The sequence below is a fragment of the Oratosquilla oratoria genome, chromosome 41 (genome assembly GCF_046742065.1).
Source record: "Oratosquilla oratoria isolate Oo_2021 chromosome 41, ASM4674206v1, whole genome shotgun sequence".
In the NCBI taxonomy this organism is placed as follows: domain Eukaryota; kingdom Metazoa; phylum Arthropoda; class Malacostraca; order Stomatopoda; family Squillidae; genus Oratosquilla; species Oratosquilla oratoria.
The window spans coordinates 28,707,119-28,734,710 of record NC_134817.1 but is presented as its reverse complement, the minus strand read 5'-3'; the positions used below and the strand labels follow the sequence as shown (position 1 = coordinate 28,734,710).

General features: G+C 41.0%; 1 protein-coding gene across 1 annotated transcript in view; it reads right to left on the bottom strand.

Moving 5' to 3' along the window:
• LOC143021087 (lipid droplet-regulating VLDL assembly factor AUP1-like) overlaps positions 1-27,592 on the bottom strand; it is a 40,290-nt gene that overhangs the window by 3,147 nt on the left and 9,551 nt on the right. Inside the window, exons 2-8 of the mRNA XM_076178352.1 lie at positions 25,331-25,468; positions 22,072-22,222; positions 19,970-20,148; positions 10,990-11,151; positions 10,704-10,824; positions 10,209-10,347; positions 6,496-6,722 (exon numbers count right to left, since the gene is read on the bottom strand). Coding sequence (XP_076034467.1) covers positions 6,496-6,722; positions 10,209-10,347; positions 10,704-10,824; positions 10,990-11,151; positions 19,970-20,148; positions 22,072-22,222; positions 25,331-25,468 — 1,117 coding nt within the window. The remainder of the gene's footprint in view (positions 1-6,495; positions 6,723-10,208; positions 10,348-10,703; positions 10,825-10,989; positions 11,152-19,969; positions 20,149-22,071; positions 22,223-25,330; positions 25,469-27,592) is intronic.

The following is a 27,592-nucleotide window of genomic DNA, read 5'->3' as shown; positions in this document are numbered from 1 at the left end:
TCATGGTTACCCAAAATGATTTGTCTGTAGTGTTAGTGATTTAACAAGAAAAAAAATGTAAGAAAATAAATATGATGATTTTGAGACAAATGTTGACTCAAAAGCAGAGAGATCTAGGGACACTACACCAAAGTACATTGTAAACAGACTGATGGTAACACCAGCAAGATTTAAATTGTATAATGAAGACTCCTTTTCTGGTTCTGTTTACGTATGAAAAAAGAAATTTGAGTCAAATCATAGACATGGAAAGGGAAATGAGTAACAAGAGAAAATGGTGGGAGAACAAATTCACTGAAGGAAGGAGACTGTAGAACTAATGGAATGTTTAGTCCAAGCTAACAACTAAATATCTGATCTGAAGAAATCAATCTCTAAACTTAGGAACGAACTCAAGATAGTGAAAAATGATATAATAGAAGTTAAATGTGAAAACGAAAAAATGAAGATTAATGATACTACCAATAGTGAGAAATTAAAAAGAGGTAAATAACAAAATACAAGAAATGACAAAAAAACTGAAAAGTTAGGTGAGGAAAGTATGCAAAAGATTAAGAAATGAAGTGAAAACAGAAAATGAAGAAATTGCCTTTAATGACATAGTACAACAAAAGATGCAGGAAAATGCAAAAGATACAATCATTCAAGTAATTGAAGAAAAGTCAAATTGTGTTAGAGATACAGTGGATAGAAAAAAATGTATAGTAGTATATGGACTAACGGAAAAACATGGTCTGGTGAGGTACACGAGAGAAAAAGCAGAAAAAGAAACATCATTATCAATTCTAAAAGAAATACAAGATGATGACCTAGAAGTAGAGGAATATATAGAAGTATATAGAATGGGAGAATATTCTAAGGAAAGAAATTGACCACTAAAAATAAAACTAAGATTGCAAATGGTAGTAGAAGACATATTAGAAACAGCAAGTGAGCAAGGAGTGAACATTACAACAAGATATGGATAAAAAGAGAGATGTGTTGAGGAAATAGAAAAAGAAAAAATACTAAAAGGTGATAAGGAAAAAAACGCGAAGAGACAAAGACCAAAAGCAAGGAGTTCTATTGGAGGGTCATAGACATGAGGCTGAGAAAATGGTACATCAGAGTGGGTGAAACAAAATCAGAAAACAAGATAAAGAAAAAATTAAAAGTGCCCTATACTAACATTGATAGATTAATCTCAGGATTGAATGAACTAAATGATTATCTGTCAGATAAAAAAAACAGACATAATGGGAATTGTGGAGTCAAAATTAAGAGGTCCAGTCCATTACCACTTAATAGTGTTGGACATGGGTTATACAATTATTGTATTAACCTCTTCACTCCGGGGCACATCGCACGTCTGGCAGCATTAGCTGCCCGACGTGCGATGTTGCGTCATAATAATCGCATTATAAAAAATAAAGTCAGTGCTCAATCGTTCATTCTCTTTCACCCATGAATTTTGATAACCATAGAAAATATGATGAAGCCAGTTTAGAGAGAATGGAGGTTACGTAGGTACGACTACAATAAATATAATCAAGATGCCGACGTCAGCATCACTGCATACCCACTTGCTCCTCATGACGCCTACGTAGGGGTCACCGTATGGAAGTGGTTAAAAACAGACATGAGATACAGGGAGGAATCATGTTCTTATCCAAGAAAAACTTGAAAATGATGAAGGTTACAGAGGCTAAAAACAATGTAGAAATGATCATGATAAAAGTTCAAGACAGAGGTTTGTGGTGACTTATATGCCCCAAAAATGAGCTCTTGGAAAGAGAACGAGCATGTTAGAAGATTCGAGGCATTTATTAAACGAGATACTAAAGAACGGAGGTAACATGGTACTTACATATATACATATACCAAAGGCTTTTTCCCCCAACACGGGGGGTAGCCAAAAAGAGAAAGGCATAGAAACCACTCCCACCCAATTCCATTTCCTATATATTCCACTCTCCTTTACCCTCCTCCCTCCCTCTTATCTTGGCACCTCCTGCATCCTGTCCACTGCCCTGGGTCAGAAGCAGTGTCGCAAGACACAGCACATCTACAGCAAGGCCGCTTCATAAATTCGGCAACCCCCCCCCCTCTATCCCCCATACAGAAAAGGAGAGGACAGGGAGAAATCTCTTTGGGCTGCATCAAATTTTTACTCTTACATACTTCCTCACCCCCAATCCCCTACCCACTCCCCCTCATGCATCACAGCATCATCTATACACAACACTCTCCATTCACCCCTATCTTCTCTCCTCTCCTGTCCTTCCTCCACAGACATTCTCTTTTGTAATGCCCTTTCCACCCCATCCATCCATCTCATCCTATGACACCCCCTCATATTCACTCCTTCCACCTCTACCTTCCACACTTCTTTTACTAATCTTTCTTCACTCATTCTTTCCATGTGTCCAAACCATCCTAATACTCTTTCATCAACCCTATCTCCCAGCTCCCTTTCCACCCGTTCTCCTCCTCACCTCCTCATTTCTCACTCCATCTAGCCTAGTAACCCCTATCATACTTCTCAGACATTTCATCACATTCAACCTCCTTCTCTCTTCCTCTCTCATGTTCCATGTTTCTGCCCCGTACATGGTACTTATGAGGGATTTTAACTGCAAAGAAATCAGTTGGGAGATGACAGTGAAGGGCGGCGAGGACCAATGGGGAAATGTACAACTGGGTATGAGGTGCTAAGATAAGAGGGAGGGTGGAGGGGAGTGGAGTGTATTTAGGGATGGAATGGGTGGGAATGATTTTATGCCTTTTTGGGTACCTCACTTTTAAGGGGGAAAAAGCCTTGGTATGTGTATGTATGTATGGATATGATCATGGAACATACAATGACACAATGGGTCAATGAAAATACCAGATACAGAAGCATTGAAGAACTGTCGAGACTGGATTTAATATTTACAACAGAACCTGAAATTGTAGATAAAATTGAATACAAAACACCATTTGGAAAGAGTAACCACATACTAATAAAGCCTGAACTAAAGGAAGAAATATATATGGAGAGAAATGAAAAGTACAGAAAAGGAAGACTGATGTGCAACAAAACGGACTTTAACCAAAGAAATTCTTTCAAAACGCAAATTGGGAACAATTTTAAATTGAAGAGACAAAAGTGGAAGAGAAATGGGCAATTGTGATTGAAATCTATAATGAAGGAGTGAATAAGTATGTACCAAGACAAAAACAAGAGAGGGTTTATGTTAAATGCTGGTTCAATAGAAGATGCAGTGAGGCAAAAGACAAGAGACAAAGCTTGAAAAAAAAAAAAAAAAGAGGAAAATGGTAGATATACGGGATAGGAGAAAAGCTTCTGGGAGCTGTCAAGAGTTTTTATGAGAGTAGTAGAGCTTGTGTCAGGATTGGAAATGGAGAGAGTGAGTGGTTCAAGGTAAAGGTGGGACTTCATCAAGGATGCGTTATGTTGCCCTGGCTGTTCAACTTATACATGGATGGGGTGGTGCGAGAGGTAAATGCAAGGGTAGTGGGCAAGGGATTGGAGATGGTTAAAGAAAATGGAGAAAAGTGGGAGGTGAGCCAGCTGTTGTTTGCGGACGACACTGCGCTTGTGGCAGGATCAGAGGAGGGATTGAGGAAGTTGGTGGCAGAGTTTGGGAGAGTATGTGATAGAAGAAAGCTAAAGATAAATGTGGGTAAAAATGAGGTGATGAGATGTGCAAGGGGTGAAAGTGGCAGTAGACTGGAAGTGAGCATTAGGGGAGAGTGACTGGATGTCACGTACTCACATTGTGATGTGACATAGCTGTTCATTATGCTTACCCATGTTATAGTATGTAACCCTTAGTGATTTTGTGCTTAATTATATTATAGTATGCAACCCTCGGTGAGTCCTACAGTGCGAGTCCAATTATGGAGTGGCGCCAAGTTGACGGAGAGGTGATCATAATCTGAGGTATCATATTGTAGGAACTATATAAACACTCTGTTCGATTATAGTGAGTTTAATATATCAACTCAAGTGAAACCTCAGCATATGACACTGGAGGAAGTGGATAGTTTTAGATACTTGGGTGCAAATGTGGCAGGAAAAGGTGGAGTGAAGGTGGAGGTAGAATGAAGAGTGTAATGAGGATTAGACATTTGGGAATGGATGCTAAGAGGAGACTGTATGAAGGAGTGATTGTGCCAACAGCACTGTATGGGGCAGAAAAATGGAACATAAGAGAAGAAGAGAGGAGTTTGAATGTGTTTGAGATGAGGTGTCTGAGAAGTATGATGGGGGTTAATAGGCTAGATAGAGTGAGAAATGAGGAGGTGAGGAGGAGAACAGGGGTGGAAAAGGAGCTGGGAGATAGGGTTGAAGAAAGAATATTAGGATAGTTTGGACACATGGAAAGAATGAGTGAAGAAAGACTAGTAAAAGAGGTATGGAAGGCAGATGTGGAGGGAGTGAACATGAGGGGACATCCTAGGATGAGGTGGATGGATGGGGTGAAGGGGGCTTTGGGGAAGAGGGGAATGTCTGTTGAAGGACGGGAGAGGACAGAAGACAGGGGTGAATGGAGAATGGTTGTATATGGATGATGTTGTGATTGCATGAGGTGGAATGGGCGGGGGGATGGGGGTGAGGTAGTATGTGTGAGCAAAATTTGACGCAGCCCGAAGGGATTTCTCCCTGTCCTCTCCTTTTATGCAATGGGGGGACGGAGAGGGGGGTCGCCTATTTAATGAAGCGGCCTTGCTGTGGATGTGGTGTCTTGCGACACTGCTTCTGACCCAGGGCAGTGGACAAGGTGCAGGACCTGTCATCCAGGAGGTGCTCAGCATGAGGGGACAGAGTGGGAGTGGGGGGTGGAGGGGTCACCAAATAAATGAAGCGGTCTTGCTGTGGATGTGCTGTGTCTTGCAACACTGCTTCTGACCCAGGGCAGTGGACTAGATGCAGGGATGACCTGTCATCCAGCAGGTGCCAAGATAAGAGGGAGGGAAGAGGGTGGAGGGGAGTGGAGCATGTAGGGGATAGAATGGGTGGGAGTAGTTTCTATGCCTTTTTCTTTTGGCCACCTCCCGTGTAAGGGGGAAAAAAGCCTTTGGTATATGTACATACCAACTTTGGAACAAAGAAGAGAAAGAGGCGACCTACTGACCATCTATAGAATCATGAAAGGCAAAGAAATACTTGATAGAGAAGACTTGTTAAATTGGGACAAGTAAAACACAAGAGGACATGGAAAGAAATTCAAAAAGGATAGTTATAGAAGTGATCTGAAGAAAAACAGTTTTCCACTCAGAGTGGTGGACACTTGAAACAAATTGGACGAAACAATAGTGTGTACAAAAACCATACATGAATTTAAGAGCAAACTAGACACTGCGAGATACAAAGGCGGAACACCACGAGCATAGCTCCCCTTCCCATAAGATACAACTAAGTAAATACACATATATACATATACACACACACAATCTCACCTCCCTCCATTCACTCAAGAAATATATGGAGCAGACAAAAAGAAATACCTTCAGGCTACAGTATTTCTTCATTCATTTACAACTACTCTCCATGCACACCTATTTTTTGCCCTGCCCTGTTTCCCAAAACCCATCTAACCACCTCACTCTTGTTCTTCCCATCATGTTCCCTACATCCATTTCTACTTACCACACTCTTTTTGCTAGTCTTTTTCACTCATTCTTTCCATATACCATCCCAACATTCTTTTTAATGCTACCTGCCAGCTCTCTTTCCATCCCTGCTCTGCCTCACCTCCACATTTCTCATTCTATATATCCTTGTAAGCTTCACCATACTTCTTTCTGCCACCTTTAAATTTAAAGTCCATGTTCCATTGAGTGCCAGGCATAGTTGTTCCATTGCCATCTTCTCTCTGTGTTCATTCCCAGGTACCCATTTCTCATAACACTTTTAATTCCCCTAGACATTTACTTGTTCCCCTTATTTTAACTCAACTCCATCCCCAATCCTTCATTACCTACTTGTAACCCCCAAAACTTAAAATTTCCTAATATCTCCAGCCTAATGCTCTTTAAACTCCATTGTACCTCACTCCTTGTATATCTCATCACCTTACTTTTAGTTTCCTCCACTCGACTCCCCTCTCAAACTCTGCCACAAACTGCTTCAGTCTATCCTCTGACTTGGCTACAGGTGCAGTGTCACCTCCCATTTCCCTCCATTCTCACTGGCTCCACACCCCTGCTTAGCATCCTTGTGTTTACCTCCCTTACCACCTGATCCATACACAGAATGATGAGCAACCATGGTGAAAGTTGCATCTTGTATCTGCTGCCAGTTCATTCCTGGTAACCCCTTTAATATTCCTCCCCATGACTTTCTTCTCTTGCATTCATCACCTTGGCCTCACTTCTGTGCATGATAGCTGGTGCATTATTTACACAGACATCCTTTTTATTTCTTCATAAAGCTCCCTGGGCACTTCCTACATTTTTCACCATCTTACTTCATTCTATGACCAACAGAATAAAACAAGTTTTCCTCACCTGCTCTAAGGTTGATTTAGTGGGTGTGACAGTAGTAACAGTGGGTGTTGGACTGCTTGTGGTGATGGAGCTGGAACTGGTGGAGCTCTGTGGAGTGTCTGCTTGGAAGACAGTGTGTGCAGGGGCTGCTGGGGTGGAGGCAACAGCATAGGAAGGTTCAGGAATGGGTTCCGGTACATTCCCTTCCAGGAAGTTGGTAATAGTCACATCAACATTCCAAGTTCGTACTGGAATATACCAATGCTCTCATTAGTTTTCACTTGTACTACATACTATGAAATCAATGGCACACATACATATACCAAAGGCTTTTTCCCCCTTACAAGGGAGACAGCCAAAAAACAAAGGCATGAAAATCACTCCCACCCATTCCATCCCCAACATACTCCACTCCCTTCCTTCCCTCTTATCTTGTCACCTCCTGGATGATGGGTAATCCCTGCATCTTACCCACAGCAAGGCCACTTCATTAAATCGGCGAACCCCCTCTCCGTCACCTCGTGCACAAAAAGAGAAGACTGGAAGAAATCCCTTTGGGCTGTGTCAATTTATTTCTCACACATATTCCCTCATCCCCCCATCCCCCGCCCACTCCCCCTCATGCATCATCCATACACAACCATTCTCCATTCACCCTTATCTTTTGTCCTCTCCTGTCCTTCCTCAACAGACATTCTCCTCTTTCCCAATGCCTCTTTTACCCCATCCATCTCATCCTAGGTTGCCCCCTCATGTTCACTCCTTCCACACTTCTTTTACTAGTCCTTCTTCACTCATTCTTTTCATGTGTCCAAACCATCTCAATACTCTTCCATCAATCCTATCTCCCAACTCTTCTGAATCCTCTCTCCCACCAAAGGACAGAGTCCACCTGGCCAGACTGCAGTGTGGCCACCACACAGCCCTTCTAAGCTGCAAGAAGAGACTGGATGACAGCATTGTGGACAATTACCCAGGATACAACACTTCACCCTATACTTTTCAACACATAATGGAAGACTTGATTATACAAAATCACACATGCATACAACACAACATACACTATATAAAGGACTTGTAGGAAAAACCTGTTCAGGCCATGGCATCCTTTGGGGGGACGGGACTGCTCGGACAGAGAGTCTAGGGAACGACAACAACAACAACTCCCTTTTCATCCCCATTCTCCTTTTCACACTATCCAGCCTAGTAACCCCATATCATACTACTCAGGCACCTCATCTCCAACATGTTCAAACTCCTCCTCTCATATGTTCCATGTTTCTGCTCCATACAGTGCTGTTGGCACAATCACTCCTTCATACAATCTCCTCTCAGCATCCATTCCCAAATGTCTATTTCTCATTACACTTTGTATTCCACCAAGGCATTTACTTGCTTATCTCAATCTACATTCTACCTCCACCTCCACTCCTCCCTTTCCTGCCACATTCACACCCAAGTATCTAAAACTATCCACTTCCTCCAGTCTCTCTCCCTTCATGTCTGCTGCCACTTTCTCACCTTGCACATTTCATCACCTTACTTTTACCCACATTTATCTTCAACTTCCTTCTTTTGCACACCTTCCCAAACTCTGTCACTAACTTCCTCAATCCCTCTTCTGATCCTGCTACAAGCACAGTGTCGTCAGCAAACAACAACTGGATTATCTCCCATTTTCTTTAACCATCTCCAATCCCCAACCCACTGCCCTTGCATTTACCTCTTGCACAACCCCATTCATGTATAAATTGAACAGCCAGGGTGACATAACATATCCCTGACCAAGTCCAACCTTTAACTTAAACCACTCACTCTCCATTTCTAATCCTAACACAAGCTCTACTATCCTTGTAAAAACTCTTGACTGCTCTTAAAAGCTTTCCTCCTATCCCATATATCTGCAATACCTCCCACAATGCCTTCCTGTCTACCCTGTCATAAGCCTTTTCCAGATCCATAAAAAAAAAAAATCTTTTCCTAAAGCTTTCTCAAATATCTGTCTTACCACAAAAATATGATCAATGCAACCCCTACCTATCCTAACCCCACACTGTTCCTCACCAATGACTCCCTCTATTCCTCTCCTAATCCTCTCAATCAAGACCCTCCCACAAGCTTTTCCAACTACACTTAACAAGTTGATCCCTCTGAAACTACTACACTCTCACTTGTCCCCTTTTCCCTTGTAAAGTGGAAATACACATGCACTCCTCCAGTCCTCTGGTATTCTACCCTCTCTTAAACAAACATTAAATAACCTCACCAGCCAGTCCACCATCACTGTACCTCCTTTTTTCAGACATTCCGCATGACATCTATCCAACCCGGGTACCTTACCTGCCTTCACTTAATCTTTCCTTATTTCTCCTCCATTTTCCTCACTCATCACTGTGATTTTCTTAGCACTTCCCACTGTAACTACCTTTCTCCCCTATCTTCCTTCACATTTAGCAACTCCCTAAAATACTCTGCCCATCTTCCTCTTACTGCCTTCTCTTCTATTATCATCTCTCCATCTACACCTTTTACCTTTTCTTCTCTACTTGATTGCCTCCTCTTCCTCTCTTAATTTCTTTCCATATATTTTTCATTACTCTCAAAATCTAAAAAATGGCACACATAAGAAATATTATATATCATGTTTTGTAACTACCAAGGACTTATCCCCCTTACACGGAAGGTAGCCAAAGTCAAATCCACTCCCACCGATTTCATTCCCAAATACTCCATTCCCCATTCCTCCCTCCCTCTTTTCTTGGTTCCTCCTGAATGATGGATCATCCCTGCATTTTGCCCACTGCCCCAGGGGTCAGAAGCAATGCTGCAAGATACAGCACACCCACTGCAAGGGTGCTTCATTTAATTGGTGACCCCTCCTTCTCCACCCCCTCATCCAGAAAAAGAGAGGACAGGGGGAAATCCCTTTGGGCTGCTTCAAAATATTCACATGTAACAAAACATCACAATATAGCTAACATGAGTTTCTCTCTAATAATAAATTTTCAGTAGTATCATGTCAATAAAATTTTTACATATATATAGTAAAGGCTTCTTCCCCCTTACAAGGGAGGTGGCCAAAAAACAAAGGTATAAAATCCACTTCTGCCCATCCCATCCCCATGTACTCCACTCCTATCCTCTTATCCTGGCTTCTCCTGGATGACGGGTAATCTCTGCATCTTGCCCACTGCCCTGGGTCAGAAGAAGTGTCGTAAGACACAGCACATCCACAGCAAGGCTGCTTCATTAAATCGGTGACCCCCCTCTCGGTCCCCTCATGGAGATATAGAAAAGACGGGGAGAAATCCCTTTGGGCTGCATCAATTTATATTTCATATACACTCCCTCACCCCCCATTCCCCACAGCATCATCCATACACAACACTTCTCCATTCACCCCTATCCTCTCCCATCCTTCCTCAACAGAGCTTCCCCTCTTTCCCAATGCCCCTTTTAGCCCCATCTATCTGTCTCATTCTAGGTTGCCCCCTCATGTTCACTCCTTCCACACCTCTTTTACTAATCTTTCTTCACTCCTTATTTCCATGTGTCCAAATTACCCTTGCATTTATTAATAAATGGTTCATATCCAACATCTTTCAATAGATGCAAAGAAATGGCAACAGTCACTTCCTGAAGTCATGGGAAATTTTCATCACCAATGTCATTAACAAAATAAAAACTTGATCTGACACTCAAGGTGTACAAGTCAGGACTACCATATAACCTACCAAGATCTTTCTTGATGAGGTCAATAGGTAAGTATGGCAGAACCTCTTGTACTTGCTGTGCCATAGTATATATTTCTGGACTAAGGAGGACACTGTTGTTTGCTGCTGCTTCCTGAGCCAAACGTTTCATATACTCAACCTGCAACATACATATGCATTTTAGTTACACTCAACTTGATGAAGATGATGAGCACTTATTCATGCTTCAAGGTTCACTGACTGGAAACCCACAAAAGCCAATAGCCCAGTCAAGATAATGAATGCCAGACCTCCACCTCCAGATAAAGGTCAGGGTGTCCATGGATTCTAAAGATGAGATGGCTCTGTGATACAGACCTCACTGGGCCAACCACCATCACTGGTCCCATTACTGGGATTGATACAAGACTGGTAAATATTTGGACTAAAATTTAACTTTTTATCTGTGACTCCTTTTCTTTTACCTTCATTTTTCATTATACTCCGATTTCTACTAAAAGAAAATTAACTTCTCACCTTATCAGCCACTGTGTGGTTTGACACTTGTAGATGGAGGCTCTCTGCTGTCTTGGTTTGAACACTCTTAGCAAAGTCATCAACATTTTCTCCTTCTTGTAAACTGAACCTGCCCAGGTACCTTTATGTACAAAATAGATCAGTTATATATATCTCAGAATCAATAAAGAGCAAAGAATGCATAAAAATAACATTAATAATTACTTATAAAATAGAGAGAGGGGGAAATAGAGATAGAGCTACAAAACAAATCTTAAATAAATCTCCCTGTTGTGGTCTGACTTACCTCACAGTGAAGTGTGTGAAAGGTGAAAACATGAGGAAAAACAGGTCTGCTGCCCAGGAGGCCCCTAGGACTGATGGTGCCACATCCAAGATGGGAATTCTGGTGACACTCAAACCTATGGCTAATACTTGGGAGTCAATGCTAAAAGCCCAAGTAGCATACCTGTTAAAACATTGGCACTTCATTAGCAAGCCAACATCCAACCATTCAAGAAATTACTTTCTTTAGAAAGCACATTAAACATTTAATAAATATACATATATATACACACATGCACACACACACACACACATATATATATATATATATATATAATATATATATACATACATATATATACAGGAATGTCTAAAAAAAAAAAAGGAGGTACAGTGATGGTGGACTGGCTGGTGAGGTTATTTAATGTTTGCTGGAGAGAGGGTGGAGTGCCGGAGGACTGGAGGAGTGCCTGTATAATTCCACTTTACAAGGGAAAAGGGGACAAGTGTGAATGTAGTAGTTTCAGAGGGATTAGCTTGTCAAGTGTAGTTAGGAAGGCTTATGGGAGGATCTTGATTGAGAGGATTAGGAGAGGAACAGAGGGAGTAATTGATGAGGAACAGTGTGGATTTAGGATGGGTAGAGGTTGTGTAGATCAGATTTTTGTGGTAAGACATATGTGAGAAAGCTATAGGAAAGGATGTTTTTTGGGCTTTTATGGATCTGGAAAAGGCTTACGACAGGGTAGACAGGAGGGCACTGTGGGAGGTTCTGCAGATATATAGGATAGGAAGAAAGCTTCTAGGAGCTGTCAAGAGTTTTTACGAGAGTAGTAGAGCATGTGTCAGGATTAGAAATGGAGAGAATGAGTGGTTCGAGGTAAAGGTGGGACTTCATCAGGGATGCGTTATGTGGCCCTGGCTGTTCAACTTGTACATGGATGGGGTGGTGCGAGAGGTAAATACAAGGGTAGTGGGTCAGGGATTGGAGATGGTTAAAGAAAATGGAGAAAAGTGGGAGGTGAGCCAGTTGTTGTTTGTGGACGACACTGCGCTTTTGGCAGGATCACAGGAAGGATTGAGGAAGTTGGTGACAGTTTGGGAGAGTGTGTGATAGAAGAAAGCTGAAGATAAATGTAGGTAAAAGTAAGGTGATGAGATGTACAAGGGGTGAAAGCAGCTGCAGACTGGAAGTGAGCATTAAAGGGAGAGCGACTGGAGGAATTGGATAGTTTTAGATACTTGGGTGTAAATGTGGCAGGAAAAGGTGGAGTGGAGGGGGAGGTAGAATGTAGATTGAGAGAAGAGAGTAAATACCTTGGTGGATTAAAAAGTGTAATGAGGAATAGACATTTGGGAATGGATGCTAAGGAGACTGTGTGAAGGAGTGATTGTACCAACAACACTGTATGGGGCAGAAACATGGAACATAAGAGAGGAAGAGAGAAGGAGTTTGAATGTGTTTGAAATGAGGTGTCTGAGAAGTATGATGGGGGTTACTAGGCTAGATAGAGTGAGAAATGAGGAGGTGAGGAGAACAGGGGTGGAAAGGGAGTTGGGAGATAGGGTTGATGAAAGAGTATTAGGATGGTTTGGACACATGGAAAGAATGAGTGAAGAAAGACTAGTAAAAGAGGTATGGATGGCAGATGTGGAGGGAGTGAACATGAGGGACGTCCTAGGATAAGGTGGATGGATGGGGTGAAGGGGGCTTTGGGGAAGAGGGGAATGTCTGTTGAGGAAGGATGGGAGAGGACAGAGGGGTGAATGGAGAATGGTTGTATATGGATGATGTTTGTGATGCATGAGGTGGAATGGGTGGGGGGATTGTGGGACGAGGTAGTATGTGTGAGCAAAATTTGACGCAGCCAGAAGGGATTTCTCCCCATCCTCTCCTTTTCTGCATGGGGGGATGGAGAGGGGGGGGTCGCCTATTTAATGAAGCGGCCTTGCTGTGGATGTACTGTGTCTTGCAACACTGCTTCTGACCCAGGGCAATGGACAAGGTGCAGGGATGACCCGTCATCCAGGAGGTGCTAAGATAAGAGGGAGGGTGGAGGGGAGTGGAATGTATTCAGGGATGGAATGGGTGGGAATGATTTTATGCCCTTTTCTTTTTGGATACCTTCCTTGTAAGGGGGAAAAAGGCCTTGGTGTATGTATGTGTACGACTGAGTGCTATAAAGTAGGTAAAACAAAAGTTGGCTGTATGTGAAAGCATCAGGCAAAAATTGAGGAGGGGGTTGACAGGGTCCATGAACACAACCCCTCTATTTACATGTAAAACCCACCTCAATATACGAATTTTTGCATTGTGACAAGTCAGCTGGGAACAACTTGGTTGTATAGTGAGGTATTCCTGTATATGTATATGTATATATATATATATACACATACATGTAAGTGGAGTAGGAAACACAGGAATCTTAATCTTGAGTTTATTCCAAACTAGTTTTGCAGGTATGCTTTTTCAAATATGTATATGTATATGTATATATACATACATACATATATATATATATATATATATATACATATATATATATATATATATATATACATATATACAGGAGTCCCTCAAATAACGCGGGGGTTAGGTTCCTGAAATTACCGTGTATGACCAAATCCGCGTATGCTGACATTCCATATTAAATACCGAGAACCGTATGTATGTGTATGTGTACATGTGTGTGTGTGGCGTTTGTGGCGTATGTATGTGTTTGTGCGTATATACATGTGTGTGTATGTGGCGTATATGCATGTGTGTATGTGGCGTATATACATATGTGTGTGTATGTGGCGTATATACATATGTGTGTGTATGTGGCGTATACACCTGTGTGTGTGTGTATGTGGCGTATGTATATGTGTGTGTATGTGGTGTATGTATGTGTGTGTGTGGTGTATGTATGTGTGTGTGGTGTGGCGTGTGTGTGGCATGTGTGTGTGTGTGTGCATGTGTCTGTGTTCACATGTACAAGTAAGCATGTACGTGCATGTGTCTGTGTTCGTATTTGTGTGTACACACACGCGCATTCACAACATACACTGGTTGTCTAACACGTGTCTACGTGTGCATGTCTACACGTGTGTAAGCGTGTATATGTCTGTTTTTGATCTCCCAAACCACCACCGCCAGTAACAACAAGAACCTCATAAGAGAAATTAAGACACGACAAGTGGTCATTATCAGACTTATTAGTTGTGTTCCAAATAAAAGAAACTACACTTCAACAGGTTAGGGCGGTAAAATTTCATGCTAGCACGGTGCAGGTGGTGGAAGCGACAAGCTAAAGCTTGCTGGCTACCCCCCTACTCCCCCTCTCCTCCCTTCCCTCCCTCCTGCATCAGTACCCGGAGGTTGACACGTGACCGCAGGCAGCCACCCATGGCTATCCCCTTGCCCCACACCCTTGTTTGAGCAGTTTCCCAGTGTACATAATGACCGCGTTATATGAGGATAGACTGTATATGGTAAAATAGAAAGCAGTCACCACAAATGTTTGCGATGTTGCCGTGTGTGTGCCCGACTCGGCGCGAATTTTAAAACGGTTCTCTACATTTGAGATGGTTTTGAAATAAAATCCGTGTATGACTGAATCGGTGTTATTCAAATCTGCATTATTTGAGGGCTCCTGTATATATATATATATATATGCATGTACATACATATATATATATGTATATACAGGTGGTCGTCGACTTACGACCTATGCGACTTACGACTGATCGACTTTTCGACCACGAGATAGTGCAATAATATTTAACATTTAATAGAGTAATAGAATTGCAATGTTATGTCTGGCAGCGCAGAACAATTACTCCGCACGCCGCGAGACGCTAGTACGATAGTTTTGGCAGGCTGCCGACAGCGTCAGCATCCCAGCCAGCTAAATATTCTTTCAATTTTTTGTTTGAAGTAAAATCTTTCCTAATTTTGCATTGCATTTTGTATTTCTATATGTTTTGCAATTAATAAAATGTAACAATATTTTTTATGCCTAGGCTAGTTTGTCGATAACAGTATGTTCGGTACAGTACGTAAACGGAAAGAATGTGTTTTGAAATAAAAAAATTCCTAATTTTGCCTTGCATTTTGTATTTTTATATGTTTTGCAATTAATAAAATGTAACAGTAAAACTTTATTATGCGTCTGTTGTCAATAACAATATGTTCGGTACAGCATTTTGTATTTATATGTTTTGCGATTAATAAAATGTAACAGTAAACTTTGTTTATGCCTAGTCTGTTGTCGATAACAATATTTTCGGTACAGTACGTAAACGAAAAGAATGTGTTTTGAAATAAAAAAAATTCCGAATTTTGCCTTGCAATGATTTTATTGTAACCAACAAAAAAGTATTTGTAGGTCAAAGATAACAGGACTTTATTCAGGATGCGTAGGCCTAGGCTACGTTTCCTAACGAAAATTATAAAAAAGTTAATGAATATTAAACAACGTAGCTCAAAGATAAGATTTTATTCAGTATGCATACGTTTCTTAAAGAAAGTATGATGGTAAAATAATAAAAAGGTTAGAAAATACTCGTACAGTATTAGATATCATAGGTTAAAGATGATAGGATTTTATTCAGTATGCTTATGCCTAGGCTACGTTTCCCAAGGAAAATCAGATAAAATTATAGAAAGGTTATAAAAAGGTTAAGAAATACTATACAACATAGTTCAAAGATGCTAAGATTATTTCAGTATGCTAAATATAATATACAATATATATATATACAGTAACAAAAATATTCAAAGGGTAATACATACTGTATATATATATATAGACCGACTTGCGTCCAGATCGACTTACGACCTGTCTATCGGAACCGAACTCGGTCGTAAGTCGACGACTACTTGTATACATACACACACACATACATACGCCACATACACACACATATACATACGCCACATACACACACACACACGTGTATACGCCACATACACACATATGTATATACGCCACATACACACGCCACAAACGCCACATACATACACCACATACACATGCACACACACATGTACACATACATACGGTTCTCAGTATTTAATATGGAAAGTCAGCATACGCGGATTTGGTCATACGCGGTAATTTCAGGAACCTAACCCCCGCGTTATTTGAGGGACTCCTGTATATATATATATATATATATATATATATATATATATATATATATATATAGTAACCCTGGAGTGTACAAAATACCATGTAAAGATTGCAATCAGGTCTACTGGGGCCAAACTGGTAGAGTAAAAGAACACCAAAACTCTGTAAGGTACGCACAAAGCAATTCCGCAGTCTTCCTCCATACATCCACAAAGGATTACCGCATGGATTGGAACAACCCGGAAATTATTTATAAACTCAATTGAAGTTTTTGCAGAAAGAAAATTGAATTGTTTCTTATCAATCTGCCAAATTTTAATACTTCCAAAGGCCAATGGTCACCAGATTGCATCACAACTTATGCTGTTAATAGATTGATACCACCTATGTCGAGTCCGTCCCACCTTGTTGTATATATTCATGTCATCTAACTTTTGTACTTATCTGCAGAAGAGGACCACAGTTGTGGTCAAAATATACTGATCTTCTGTTTCTTTTGCTTTGTTTCTTTGACAGTGGGTTATATTTAAACATTTTACAAATGTGCAACTAAATTTTGGTTTTGTGAATATATACATACATACATATACCAAGGCTTTTTCCCCCTTACAAGGGAGGTAGCCAAAAAGGAAAAGGCATAGAATCATTCCCACCCATTCCATCCCTGAATACACTCCACACCCCTCCACCCTCTCTCTTATCTTAGCACCTCCTGGATGATGGGTCATCCCTGCACCTTGTCCACTGCCCTGGGTCAGAAGCAGTGTCGCAAGACACAGTACATCCACAGCAAGGCTGCTTCATTAAATCGGCGACCCCCCATGCATAAAAGGAGAAGACGGGGAGAAATCCCTTCGGGCTGCGTCAAATTTTGCTCACACATACTACCTCACCCCCCCATCCACCTCATGCATCACAACATCATCCATATACAACCATTCTCCATTCACCCGTCTTCTGTCCTCTCCCGTCCTTCCTCAATAGACATTCCCCTCTTCCCCAAAGCCCCCTTCACCCCATCCATCCACCTCATTCTAGGACGTCCCCTCATGTTCACTCCCTCCACATCTGCCTTCCATACCTCTTTTACTAGTCTTTCTTCACTCATTCTTTCCATGTGTCCAAACCATCCTAATACTCTTTCATCAACCCTATCTCCCAACTCCCTTTCCACCCCCATTCTTCTCCTCACCTCCTCATTTCTCACTCTATCTAGCCTAGTAACCCCCATCATACTTCTCAGACACCTCATCTCAAACACATTCAAACTCCTTCTCTCTTCCTCTCTTATGTTCCAAGTTTCTGCCCCATACAGTGCTGTTGGCACAATCACTCCTTCATACAGTCTCCTCTTCGCATCCATTACCAAATGTCTATTCCTCATTACACTCTTCAATCCACCAAGGCATTTACTCGCTTCTCTCAATCTACATTCTACCTCCACCTTTTCCTGCCACATTTGCACCCAAGTATCTAAAACTATCCACTTCCTCCAGTCGCTCTACCTTAATGCTCACTTCCAGTCTACTGCCACTTTCACCCCTTGTGCATCTCATCACCTTACTTTTACCCACATTTATCTTTAGCTTTCTTCTATCACATACTCTCCCAAACTCTGTCACCAACTTCCTCTGTACCTCCTCCGATCCTGCCACAAGCGCAGTGTCATCAGCAAACAACAGCTGGCTCACCTCCCACTACCCTTGCATTTACCTCTCACACTACCCCATCCATGTATAAGTTGAACAGCCAGGGCGACATAACGCATCCTTGACGAAGTCCCACCTTTACCTCAAACCACTCACTCTCTCCATTTCTAATCCTGACACAAGCTCTACTATCATAAAAACTCTTGACAGCTCCTAGAAGCTTTCCTCCTATCCCATATATCTGTATAACCTCCCACAGTGCCTTTCTGTCTACCCTATCATAAGCATTTTCCAGATCCATAAAAGCCCAAAAAACATCCTTCCCCTTTCCTATAGCTTTCTCACATATTTGTCTTACCACAAAGATCTGATCTACACAACCTCTACCCATCCTAAATCCACACTGTTCCTCACCAATTACTCCCTCTATTCCTCTCCTATATATATATGAAGGAGTGATTGTGCCAACAGCACTGTATGGGGCAGAAACGTGGAACATAAGAGAAGAAGAGAGAAGGAGTTTGAATGTGTTTGAGATGAGGTGTCTGAGAAGTATGGTGGGGGTTACTAGGCTGGATAGAGTGAGAAATGAGGAGGTGAGGAGGAGAACAAGGGTGAAAAAGGAGCTGGGAGATAGGGTTGATGAAAGAATATTAGGATGGTTTGGACACATGGAAAGAATGAGTGAAGAAAGACTAGTAAAAGAGGTATGGAAGGCAGATGTGGAGGGAGTGAACATGAGGGGACGTCCTAGGATGAGGTGGATGGATGGGGTGAAGGGGGCTTTGGGGAAGAGGGGAATGTCTGTTGAGGAAGGAAGGGAGAGGAAGGAAGGGAGAGGACGGAAGACAGAGGTGAGTGGAGAATGGTTGTATATGGATGATGTTGCGATTGCATGAGGAGGAATGGGCGGGGGGGTGGGGTAGTATGTGTGAGTAAATTTTGACGCAGCCCGAAGGGATTTCTCCCCGTCCTCTCCTTATATGCAAGGGGGGACGGAGAGGGGGGGTCGCCGATTAAATGAAGCGGCCTTGCTGTGGATGTGCTGTGTCTTGCGACACTGCTTCTGACCCAGGGCGGTGGGCAAGGTGCAGGGATGACCCGTCATCCAGGAGGTGCTCAGATGAGAGGGAGGGTGGGAGGGGTGTGGAGTGTATTTAGGGATGAAATGGGTGGGAGTGTTTTTATGCCTTTCCCTTTTTGGCTACCTCCCTTGAAAGGGGGAAAAAGCCTTGGTATATGTATGTATGTATATATATATATACACACACGCACACACATATATGCACCAAGGGCTCTTTGCCCCTTATCAGGGAGGTAGCCAAAGTCAAAAGGCATAATTCCACTCCCATCCACTCCACTCTAATCTTGGCTCATCATGGATGATAGGTCATCCCTACATCTTGCCCATCACCTTGGGTCAGAAGCAATGCAGCAAGACACAGCACATCCATAGTAAGGCTGCTTCATTTAATTGGCAACAACCCCCTCTCTGGCCCCCTCATCCAGAAACACTGAAGACTAGAGAAATCTTTTGAGCTGTGTCAAAATATTGTTCATACAGAACCACTCTCTAACCTCCCCCCATACATCCTTCCATTCATCACAGTATCATCCATACACTGCCATTTTCCACTCACCCATATCTTCTACCTTCTCCCTTCCTCAACAGATATCCCTATCTTGCTCAATGCCCCTTTCACCCCATCCATCCATCTCACCCTCAGTCACTCTCTCAGGTTCACTCCATCCACCTCTGCCTTCTACATTTCTTTTACTAATCTTTCTTCATTCATTCTTTCCATATGTCCAAACCATCCCAATACTCTTTCATCAACCCTATCTCTCATCTCCTTTTCCTCCACTACTCTCCTCCTTGTTTCTCACTCTATCCAACCTTGTAACCCCTACCATACTTCTCAGACATTTAATCTCAAACACACTTAAACTCTTCCTATCTTATGTTTCATATCTCTGCCCCACACAGTGCAGGTAGGCAGTTTGAGATCCCAAGAGTCTGTGTATGACATAAAGGCATACATTATTAAATGTTGAAGCTCCAAGAGAAGCTCTCACACCCATATGCCTTGCAGAGCAAGTAAGGGATAAATTGTAAGGGGAGTTGGATTACTTGGTCTATACAAGGCCAGCTCCCCAATGCAGCATGAATTTAAAATGACTTACATGTCTTTGAAAAGGCTACATCTTCCCTTTCCTAAAAGATAGCTTTACTTACTTCATAACAGCCACAGATCCATTTGTGGTGGCCCCTTCTGGATGGAGCAAAAGAGGTGTGCTAGCTGTCTGAATATATGCCTTGGCATTATTCACCACCACCTCTCTACCGCGACTTGAACCAAGGTCACGATAGTACAGCAGAGAGGACAGAGCACTCGGGAAGTCATACACACTTGGCTGAAGAGAAAATGACAAACACATTTATCCTTACATCTATCTATTAATCCTTTGGTGCCAGATGTAAATATATCTACAATTAATTTCTACCCTTATTTGTTAGAAAATGACTGACCCTACAACTTTCATGGTTGCATTTACTTATGGTTTTCCTACTGCCATAATCAAAATAAAATTGTTGCATTGAGTTTCTCCGACTCAAAACCCATAGCAGCTGGCAATAGTATTTTGCATGGTATATTTGAGAGCTGCTAGTACCTCTGACCCAATAATTAAAAATTATTTAGAGTATAGTAATGACAATGGCCTGTATAACTATGATATATGCTTTAAAAGAAACACACCTCACTATATACAAGCATGCATACATTTAAGGGGGCCGTTGCACTTGAAAACGAACTTCGTCAATCATGATTAGAATTTCGCGAATTTTTGATATGTTATATATATATATATATATATACTGAGATGTTCACCACCAATTTTCATATCATTTGGTTGAAAAACAATGAAGTTATTAATAAAAAAATGTTTTTTGACCAATTACAAACTTTCTATCACCTCATTTATCCATTGACTGAGCATGCTGAAAAAAATACCAATGCTCTATAGCAATACCTAAAACATTATCGTACAGTTTTTTGAATTTCCTCTTAGTTTAGGAAAGATTTTTTTTAAAGTGTCATCTTTTTTTTAATACAATATATCGACTTCTATCACAAAAAATGAAAAACCCCACAATAAAAAGTTTGCAAATTTATTCAGCTTTCAAATTATCCAAACCTCATTAAAATTGGCCAAGTAGTTATGGAGGAGATAGAAAAAATGTAGAGAAAGGGGTAGTTTTGAGATATTGAGCTTTGAAGTTCAAAATACATTTCCCTGCATTTTTTTATATATTTCATTTAGATTCTTTTTCTCTGCGACAATCTTCATGCATTCTATGTCATTCACATATTATTATAAAGTGTAGCTGGTACCTGGTCCCCCCTTTTACGAGGTATTAGCAGCTCAGAAGGCATGTGAACGATAGTTTTCTCTTCCTCTTTCTGGTCTTTGGTGTCCCTTTCTGTTCTGTGTCTTTGTCTTGTTCCTCAAGTGCTTTTGTAATGATGGGATTGACTCCAACCAAGTGAGAAAGAAGATTATGTGTCCTTCCAAAGTTATGATCAATGACAGTCGCTCTTGTGATGAAAAGCACTCGGAGCGTTTCATTTGAAGAGGCATGTGATGGTACGTCACGCATGCTCGATGTTTGCGATGACATCATTTGAGAAAAGAGGATATGGAGGGGTAGAGGAGTGCGATAATGCACGATCAGCGTAACCAAGCCCGGGCGCGCACTACAGCACTGCTATGAGTCATCTCCAGTAATAACCGAGGCAGAAGTACACTCTTTCTCAATAATTTGATTCAGTTTCTTAGCTTTCATGAAACGCACGTTTATTCTTCGAATGTTTAGGCACTCTTGAAATGATTATAGCTTCAAATAAAAGTAAATAAAAGTTCTCCAAGGAGTGACAATTCGCTTTCTCCATCTACTCACAATAATTCTCTCAGTTTACTCATGAGTGCGAAGTGCTATCCCCGTGTAGGACAAGTTTCCAGCTAGTCTATATTAGTGAATAACAAAATACATCGCATCTGTGCCATTTTTATTGCGATGAAATAACTTAGTCGAACATATGTGCAGCGGTGTACTGGGAAGTGGGGGGGGGTCAGAAAAATAGCCATAACTCCTTTATTTTTTGGTATTTCACTGAAATATTTCAGGACTGGCTTGCCAAAGGCCACTAGATGACAGGTATTTTTTTTTCTTCGAATATTTCAATTTTTTTCGGAAATTCATCGCGATGGCCCCCTTAATGTACTAGCAAAGTACAGCACAATTAAATGACAATAAAAATTTGATACAAAACTTACTGTGTGGCATGGAAGCACATTTGCGATGGCAATATGATCAAAAGGAGTGATGTGGTTTGCTACCAAAACACGACATGTTTTATCCTTTTTCTCTACTGCCTTTTCTTGCACAATCACACCCAAGACACAGTACAACACCCTTATAATGAACCTGTAAAACAGGCATGAACAATATTTTAAATTATACAAGATTAAAAGGTGCATTCTAAAAATTAGCATTTCATGTTTTGAGAGGTATAAAGAAAAGAGAAGACGAGTAAAGCATAAAATAAAGGAGGCAAAGAGGAGAGCAGATGCAAAATGGGGTAAGTATGGCAAAATATTTTGAAAGTAATAAAAAAAAAATAATTGGGAAGAAATTAAGAGAGAAAGAAGAGGCGAATCAAGTGAAGAAGAAAAAGTAAAAGGTGCAGATGAAGAGATGATAATGGAAGAGAAGGCAGTGAGAGGAAGGTGGGCGGGAAAGGTTGCTGCAGTGGGAAGTGCTATGTAAATGACCATGATGAAGGAAAATGGAAGAAAAATAAGGAAAGAAGAAGTGAAGGCAGTTGTTAAGATGATAAGAAGTAAGGCACCTAGGTTGGATGGATGTCATGTGGAATGTCTGAGAAAAGGAGGTACAGTGATGGTGGACTGGCTGGTGAGGTTATTTAATGTTTGTTTAAGAGAGGGTAGAGTGCTGGAGGACTGGAGGAGTGCCTGTATATTTCTACTTTACAAGGGAAAAGGGGACAAGTGTGAGTGTAGTAGTTTCAGAGGGATCATTTTGTTAAGTGTAGTTGAGAGAGCTTACGGGAGGGTCTTGACTGAGAGGATTAGGAGAGGAATAGAGGGAGTAATTGGTGAGGGACAGTGTGGGTTTAGGACAGGTAGGGGTTGCATAGATCAGATTTTTGTGGTAAGACAGATGTGAGAAAGCTGATTTGGAGAGGAAAAGAGGGAGTAATTGGTGAGGAACAGTGTGGGTTTAGTACAGGTAGAGGTCGCATGGTTCAGATTTTTGTGGTAAGAAATATGTGAGAAAGCTATAGGAAAATATAAGGATGGTTTTTGGGCTTTTATGGATCTGGAAAAGGCTTATGACAGGGTAGACAGGAAGGCATTGTGGAAGGTATTGCAGATATATGGGATACGAAGAAACATTTTAAGAGTTTTTACAAGAGTAGCAGAGCATGTGTTAGGATTAGAAATGGAGAGAGCAAGTGGTTTGAGTTAAAGGTGGGACTTAGTCAGGGATGTGTTATGTCACCCTGGCTGTTCAATTTATACATGGATGGGGTGGTGCAAGAGGTAAATGCAAGGGTAGTGGGTCAGGGAAAATGGAAAAAAGTGGGAGATAAGCTAGTTGTTGTTTGCTAAAGACAATGCGCTTGTAGCAGGATCAGAGGGATTGAGGAAGTGGCAGAGTTTGGGAAGGTGTGCAAAAGAAGGAAGTTGAAGAGAAATGTGGGTAAATGGTGATGAGATGTACAAGGGGAGAAAGTGGCAGTAGACTGAAAGTGAGTATAAAGGGAGAGACTGGAGGAAGTGGATAGTTTTAGATACTTGGGTGCGAATGTGGTGGGAAAGGGAGGAGTGGAGGTGGAGGTAGAATGTAGATTGAGAGAAGCGAGTAAATGTCTTGGAGGATTAAAAAGTGTAATGAGAAATAGACATTTGGGAATGGATGCTAAGAGGAGATTGTATGAAGGAGTGATTGTGCCAACAGCACTGTATGAGGCAGAAACGTGGAACATAAAAGAGGAGTTTGAATGTGTATGAGATGAGGTGCCTGAAGTATGATAGGGGTTACTTGGTTGGATAGAGTGAGAAATGAAGAGGTGAGGAGGAGAACAGGGGTGGAAAGGGAGTTGGGAGATAGGGTTGAAAAAGTATTGGGATGGTTTGAACAAATGGAAAGAACGAGTGAAGAAAGACTAGCAAAAGAGTGGGGTGGGTGGATGGAGTGGGGGGTGTTTGGAGGGAGGGGAGTGTTTGGAGGGGGGATGGGAGAGGCCAGAAGACGGGTGAATGGAAAATGGTTGTGTATGGATGATGTTTGTGATGCATGAAGGGGAGCAGGTGGGGGATGGGGGTATGTGTGAGAAATAAATATACGCAGCCCAAAGGGATTTCTCCTCGTCTTCTCCTTTTCTGCATGAGGGGATGGAGAGGCGGAGTTGCTGATTTAATGAAGCTGCCTTGCTGTGGATTTGCTGTGTCTTGTGACTCTGCTTATGACCCAGGGCAGTGGGCAAGATGCAGGGATGACCCATCATCCAGGAGGTGCTAAGATAAGAGGGAGGGAAGAGGGTGGAGGGGAGTGGAGTATGTTAGGGATGGAATGGGTGGGAGTGGTTTTTATGCCTTTGTTTTTTGGCTACCTCCCTTGTAAGGGGAAAATAGCCTTTGCTATATGTATGTTTTGAAACACTTGTATACACAAATAAAACAGTCATTTGCCTTCACAATGTAAAAGCATACTAAGGTTACTATTTACTCTGTTTACCATATCTACATGTATTCACTAGATGCATCATCCTTTCCTGCAGCTGATGAAACAGTTTATCAATTACATTGCATAATGGGGTACCTGGAAATTTACCAATACAGTTATACAATACAGTGTACCACTACCCATTAACAGTTGACTTTTCAAATGAAATAATAAAAGCTATTTTTTTCCTAGTGGTATCAATACAATGCTAAGTTAACTATAGAATATCATCAATAACCCCTTATATTTTTTCTATTTTGATTATGATGTTCCTAAAATATTTAAAAAATTATTTACTCTTATCCTTGTGTATATGTAATGCTCAACATTTACAGGTTAAATATAATTAAAACATCTCTAGCCTCATGTGCACATATTGCTTACTGGGGTCAAATTTCATTAACCACATCTCTGATTTCAAGTGACAACAACTAGGCTGGCAGTTCAGTGTTAGTACAAAGCTTCACACAATCTTTCTGAGTAGCCCCAAACTAAAGTGTAGATAGCCTAGTTACTTCCAACTTTTAATATTTCCTGAGATAAACCCTCCATAATAGTGACAATCACCTACATATTCAGATTCACTTAAAATCACCATTCAAGAAAATATGTGGGTGTAAATATCCTGTACCAAGTGGTGGAATTGGACAAGACTACCATCACCTTCCTCTGCTTTTCATAAAAGGTGACTAAATACAGCAGCTGTGTGTATGTAGCTATCATATATACAAATAGTTGCTCATATGATCATCATATCAAGTGCAGTTGATGTTTTTACTATACCTGCAAATGGGTGTGTCCTGTGGCAGAATTGCAGTTGCAACAAACAACTGCAGAGATATGAAGAGCCTTAGTATGACCAAACTAAGTCCTAAGGGTGTATAAAGCAACAGCAAAAACAACCGCACACCACCACCAAATCTGAAAAAAATATATATACATGAATAAATAAAATAAACCATTAAAATAAATGGTCAAAAAGCACTTAGTGAATGACATATCAAAGCATTTACAAATTAATAGATATGGAGAATAATGCTTTAAGAACATACACGCCTCTTATAGTTAAACCATTGAGGAGTGATTTTCAGATGATCATAATTTCCAACTGATCAGTGATCAGCAATTAATTTCTTTAGTGTTCAATAATGAAGAATGGAAGAAATCTGAGAATGATAAAATAAGGCAGTGTTATCTTCAGCAGTCTTCCTTTAAGTATATTATTTATCACCCTGGTGTAACATGATAATGTCCATAAGGAATTGGTGAACAGTCAGTGATGATACTATCATCATCCAGATGTTGGTCTTCTGTGCTCATATATTTATGATTTTGTTTCAAGTGGAAATACTCTGGCAGAAAACCACCGGAATTTTTATCTTTTTGGTGCTAGAAGTATAGCTCACTTTATGATTTCAAAATATTTCGTACTCCATTAAAGACATCATGTATATGACTGCTGTTAGATTAAGAGTTGCCAGATGTCCCTAATATATGGGACATGTCCCATATTTGATGGTTTTATCCCCTGTCCTGTATTGACCTTTCTGGGTCACCCCAAATGTTCTGTATTTAGTTCATCTTCAAATCTTGCTTACTACCTTCTTCTGGTTCTTAATTGTAGCAGTATAAGTATATTTGACCCTCTATTTCATGGACAAATGTATGCAAGGATCAATCCATTCCTGCCAAATGTAAACAGAACAGACCAGATTGGTAAATAACAGACAAATGACTGTTGTTAGCAATTTGGTATGGTAAACATTTATTTCTTTCTTTTACTGTGACTGAAAACAACATGGTAATATTGTACTACTGATTAGTTTTAACACACACAGCAGGTAAATATGAATTAAATGAACAGAAATAAAGGGGTTTCTTGGGCAGCATTGTGCAGGTATGGGTTGCTGTGCCACTGTAAAGTATTGTGCGACAACAGATGAATGACTTGGATCAGACAACTGTATGCAGCAATGGATGATTGGACCATCGTCTGGCTCTATAACGGATGGAATTTTTTGTCTGCTAAATCAAGGATCTGTTGCATTGAGGTACGTTAAATGGACAGTCGAGAGTAATTATATTTTCTTTTCACACATTATCTTGATGAAAGCAGACTAAATGTAATGAGAAAACTAGTGTTGCTAGAAATTTACACAAAACTGATGTGTTTCAGTGTTTGCAACTTGTTCAGTTGCTATGGTTGGCTGAGGACAATGACTGTTATAATTTTGCTCTTCAAATTCTTTCACATTACCTTATGTCTCTACTTTTACATATATATACAGTACTTATCAAAAGTACGTGGTGCCTACGCCTTGCAGCTGCATATTTCTAATGAAAATAAGAAGGCATTTTCTAAGGTGAAATTATGTAGGTAAAATGTATCTGGCAATCCCCTGCTGTCACGCTGGGTCAACAGAGTGGAATGTGAGGGAGAATCCAGCCAGTTGCTCCCACATTGTGGGAAGAACATTTATAAGTGACCCCTCTCCTTGGGACTTTACCTTTTTTCACACTGGTTTTCTTCATTTCCCTTGGGTCTATAATCTATATCATTACCATACCCCCTACACTGATGAAGGCAAAATCTCTGAAGGAGAAGTCTTCTCAGGACTCCTATACCAGGTTACTGGAATGGTATCTCCAGCCCTCCTCCTTCCTGAAATCGCACCACGTATCTCTTGACTTTGGACTTGGCCACCTTCAACATTTCACTCGTTTCTTATGTCCAATGATTTGAGCAATTATATATTTTGTTGATTCCTTTGTAGGGGCCATGGTAACAAGACAGACCCTAGGGGAATGAAGAAAACCAATGTGAAAAAAGGCAAGGTCCAAAAGAGAAGGATTACCTGAAATTGCTCTTCTCACAGCATTGTGGGAGTGAATGGCTGGGTTCTTCCTCACATTCCACTCTGTTGGCCCAGCGTGACAACAGGGGTTGCCAGATACATTCTATCTACATAATTTCACCTCAGAAAATGCCTTCCTATTTTCACCATAAATATGTGGCTGCAAGGGGTAGGCATCACATACTTTTGA